The sequence below is a fragment of the Asparagus officinalis genome, chromosome 5 (assembly GCF_001876935.1).
Source record: "Asparagus officinalis chromosome 5, Aspof.V1, whole genome shotgun sequence".
NCBI classification, from domain to species: Eukaryota; Viridiplantae; Streptophyta; class Magnoliopsida; order Asparagales; family Asparagaceae; genus Asparagus; species Asparagus officinalis.
The window spans coordinates 22,194,578-22,199,577 of NC_033798.1; the positions used below are offsets into that span (position 1 = coordinate 22,194,578).

Here is a 5,000-nt window from a genome sequence, read left to right on the forward strand (position 1 = left end):
AAATTTCATCGGTCGACCGGACCGGTCGACCGACAGCTTTCTGTCGGCCAGGAAACTTTTGACCTCAGGTTCGGTCGACCGTACCGGTCGACCGAAAACTGACATTCCAGAAAAAATCGGTTTTAGAGCTGATTTTAAAACACTGTTTAAAAATATCAAATAAATTCCAAAAAATGTAAAACTTTGGGGAATGATTGTAGACATGATAATAAACATGCTACAACGACTGGTTTCAAAAAAGGACTTCCCAAATGAAAAATATCATCATTTTGCAAAATAGTCCAAAACATGAAAATGTAAACACATGAGTTTGATGTTTTGACCTAAACCAACTTTTAAAACTTTACAAAATAATTTTATAGCTACAAACTAAGAATACAATATTTTCACAAATACAATAGAAAATGAAACCTATGAGTATGTATATGAAAATATATTTGTTTCATATCTAAGTAGATAAACCAAATCACAATATGAAACATGTAATTTCATATTTATAAACATAAAAACTAAAACTTGTGTTGTATATATATGTGACTACATATATATACAAGGAAACCAATAAAATGTGTGTGTATAGATAATTGAGCTTAGAGTACTTAACACACATAATATAAATCCTAAACTACATTACCCAAGCAATCTTGATCTTCAATTAAGCTTGACTTGGTACACGTGCGGATGAAGCTTGAACTTGATCTTTAACTTGAATTGTTGTATAGGCTTCACTCCACAATTCCGCCAACCTCCTCTTGATATGATCGTTGAAGCTCTATTCCATCCATCCTCCAACTACGTTGTTTGTCTACAAAATATAGGAATGCACAAACACTAGACAAATAACATTAGTGGTAAATTATTTGTTAAACATCATCAAAACAAGAAGGCCAACAGTTCTGATATTCTAAATATTTATAAAGACTTTACAAATATGATCCACACTCAGTTTCATAAACGTATAAAGATATTTCGCTCTGATGGTGCCTGTGAATATATCTCTTCAGCAATGCAATCTATTTTAAAATCGCATGGCACTCTCTCTCAACAATCTTGTCCACACACTCATGAACAAAATGGTGTTGCTGAGAGAAAACATCGTCACATTCTCGATACCACTAGAGCTCTTCTGATATCAGCATTTGTACCTCGATATCTCTGGGCAGAAGCACTTCTGACTGCTGTTTACCTTATAAATATTACTCCATCTTCTGTATTAGCTGACACTTCTCCATATTTTCAACTTTTTAAATCTCAGTTTCGCTATTCTCTTCTTCGCACTTTTGGATGTGTCTGTTTTGTCTTACTTCCAACTCATGAACGAGATAAACTATCTCCACGCACTGCACGATGTATCTTTCTTGGCTATAGCACTGTTCACAAGGGGTATCGTTGTTATGAACCTACCACTCGAAGGCTTCGTATTGCCCGTCATGTGACCTTCTTTGAGAATATTTCATATTATACTACTTCAGATTCAGATATATCATTTCTTCAACCCCCTTCATTACCTTCCACTACTATACTTGTATCAGTAGTACCTGTACCTTTGTCTACTCAACCGACTCCCTCCTTCACTCTAATGACATCAAACGATAGTGCTCTTGATTCATCCACACCACCTGAATATCCACCTACTACATCTCCTTTGCAGCAAGATACTCCTACTGATGTCACCTCTACATCTGTGCCAGCTTCTCTCGATGTGATTCCTCCCCCTCGTCGCAATCCTCCACGAGATCGTCATCCCCCTGCTCGGTATGCTCAATGTGTCACTAGCTCATATTCTCCTGAATTTGCCTCTTTTCTTGCTGCTATTCACTCTATACATGAGCCTAACTCATATTCTGAGGCAGTTAAGTATCCAGAATGGCAACAAGCAATGACTGAAGAATTGGAGGCTTTTCGTCGAACTAATACTTGGGATCTTGTTCCTCTGCCTTCTGGTGTTAAACCGATAAGCTGCAAATGGATTTATAAGGTTAAGACTCGATCTGACAGTTCTATTGAAAGGTACAAAGCTCGTCTTGTAGCTCGGGGATTCTCACAAGAGTATGGCATTGACTATGAAGAAACTTTTGCTCCTGTTGCAAAAATGACATCCATTCGCACTCTCATTGCTGTTGCAGCTGCAAAACATTGGCCTTTGTATCAAATGGATGTTAAAAATGCTTTTCTTAATGGCGATCTATCTGAGACAGTGTACATGCAGCCGCCTCCTGGCTTTTCTGCTCCTCTAGGACATGCATGTCGCCTTCGTCGTGCTATATATAGTTTCAAACAGGCTCCTCGGGCTTGGTTTGAACGATTTCGACAATCTCTTCTTTCTATTGGTTTCATTGAGAGCTTAGCTGACTACGCTCTATTTTATCGATCCTCAGCCTTCGGTACAGTCATTCTATTACTTTATGTTGATGACATGATAATCACTGGGAGTGATTCTTCTGCCATTACTTCCTTAAAGCAGCATCTTCAGAGACAATTTGAGATGAAAGATCTTGGATCCCTTCGTTACTTCTTGGGTATTGAGGTTGCTTCCTCCTCCCGAGGCTATCTTCTCTCTCAGCAGAAGTACATTGCAGACATTCTTGAGCGAGCTACTCTCAGTGATCCTTCTATTGCTACCTCTCCTCTCTCCACACCGATGGAAATGAACTTGAAGCTTCGACATGATGATGGTGATCCCTTATCTCAGCCTACTCGATATAGGGAACTTGTTGGAGCATTGGTTTATCTTTCAGCAACACGTCCGGATATCGCCTATGCAGTACACATCTTGAGCCAGTTTGTCAGTAATCCGACTTCCATCCACTATGCAGCTCTCATTCGGGTTCTTCGATATCTACGTGGCACTATAACCCAGTCATTATTTTTCCCTTCAGACTCATCTTTATCTCTTCGTGCATATTCTGATGCTGGATGGGCTGATGATCCGGACACTCGGCGTTCCACTACTGGCTTTTGTATTTTTCTGGGATCATCTCCCATCTCTTGGCGTAGTAAACGTCAAGCCGTTGTCTCTCGTTCTAGTACGGAGTCCGAGTACAGGGCGTTGGCAGACACCACAGTTGAGCTAAAATGGCTCCGCACTCTTCTGCGAGATCTTGATGTCTTTATTACTTCCCCTATCACTTTATATTGTGATAATCAGAGTGCCATCTCCATTTCCACAAATCCGGTCTTTCATGAGCGTACCAAACATATTGAAGTAGATTGTCATGTGGTTCGACAGGAGCATGTTGCTGGAAACATTACACTCACATATATTGTTTCTAAGGATCAAGTTGCAGATTTGTTTACCAAGGCTCAAACAATCTCTCAATTTCGTTCCTTCTTTAGTTCCAACTTGCGGGGGAAGGGATTCAAAGTCAGAGCAAAAAGAATGGCTCTCTCCTCTACAGTTTACACTATTTGGATGGAACGCAACAGGAGGATTTTTCAGGGAAAGTTCTGTGAAGTTGAGCATCTCATCAAGACTATCAAATTAGATTTGATGACAGTGATTCTTAATAGCACTTTAAAATAGATTGCATTGCTGAAGAGATATATTCAAAGGCACCATCAGAGCGAAATATTATGCAGTACACATCTTGAGCCAGTTTGTCAGTAATCCGACTTCCATCCACTATGCAGCTCTCATTCGGGTTCTTCGATATCTACGTGGCACTATAACCCAGTCATTATTTTTCCCCTCAGACTCATCTTTATCTCTTCGTGCATATTCTGATGCTGGATGGGCTGATGATCCGGACACTCGGCGTTCCACTACTGGCTTTTGTATTTTTCTGGGATCATCTCCCATCTCTTGGCGTAGTAAACGTCAAGCCGTTGTCTCTCGTTCTAGTACGGAGTCCGAGTACAGGGCGTTGGCAGACACCACAGTTGAGCTAAAATGGCTCCGCACTCTTCTGCGAGATCTTGATGTATTTATTACTTCCCCTATCACTTTATATTGTGATAATCAGAGTGCCATCTCCATTTCCACAAATCCGGTCTTTCATGAGCGTACCAAACATATTGAAGTAGATTGTCATGTGGTTCGACAGGAGCATGTTGCTGGAAACATTACACTGACATATATTGTTTCTAAGGATCAAGTTGCAGATTTGTTTACCAAGGCTCAAACAATCTCTCAATTTCGTTCCTTCTTATCCAAACTCTCGGTTTTTAATCCACCGTGACTTTGCGGGGGGCTATTAAAGTCATCATCTCCGGCTGTTAATGTCAACACCACCGGCCTACGGCTACAGTACCGCCGCCCTATGGCCGCCCTAGCTACAGTGCTACCTATCGTTCAGCTCATATTATATTGTGTAATCTTGTGTATATATAGCTTGTAATCTACCCAAACACATAATCAAGAAATAAGAGTTCTCTTCAATACCTGTTTAACAGTTACCATGACCACGATGAGTAAATATGAATATATAGGTTCACAATACAAACCTAGAAAAATCAACTCTTGGCAAGCAGACATCATCGTGGTCATGGTAACATGATTGGCTCTCATATGACTGGAAGCCATCTCATTGAAGAGCTGTATACAATCACTCCACCTTCCATTACGAGAATAACCAACCATCAAACAATTCCAAGACTTAATATTTTTCTCTGGATTCTGATCAAAAATCTCCCTAGCAGCCGACATATTGCCATTGTCAGCATAACTGGATATCATGATACTCCATGAAATTGAATCTCTGTGAACCATTTCATCAAAAACACTTTTAGCAGTCTCCAAATCACCAACTTTGGCATAATATGCAATCATAGTATTGCACGCTGCAACATTTTTTTCCGGCGTAGTCCTGAATAGATGTTTTGTTTCTTGTTTGTAACCAAACTTGGAATACATATCTAGCAGTGTTGTTACGACATAAGGAGAGGAACTAAATCCAAGTTTAGTTGAATGAGCATGGATTTGTTCCCCTTCACTGATGGCCTTAAGAAGTGAACAAGCTTTAAGCACAGAAGACAAATTAAGTAAAATTGTTTGGATGAAC

General features: G+C 39.9%; 1 protein-coding gene across 1 annotated transcript in view; it reads right to left on the bottom strand.

The window, feature by feature from the left end:
* The window catches only part of LOC109841612 (pentatricopeptide repeat-containing protein At2g44880-like), a 951-nt gene continuing 305 nt past the window's right edge, over nt 4,355–5,000 (bottom strand). Inside the window, exon 2 of the mRNA XM_020410566.1 lies at nt 4,355–4,939. Coding sequence (XP_020266155.1) covers nt 4,355–4,939 — 585 coding nt within the window. The remainder of the gene's footprint in view (nt 4,940–5,000) is intronic.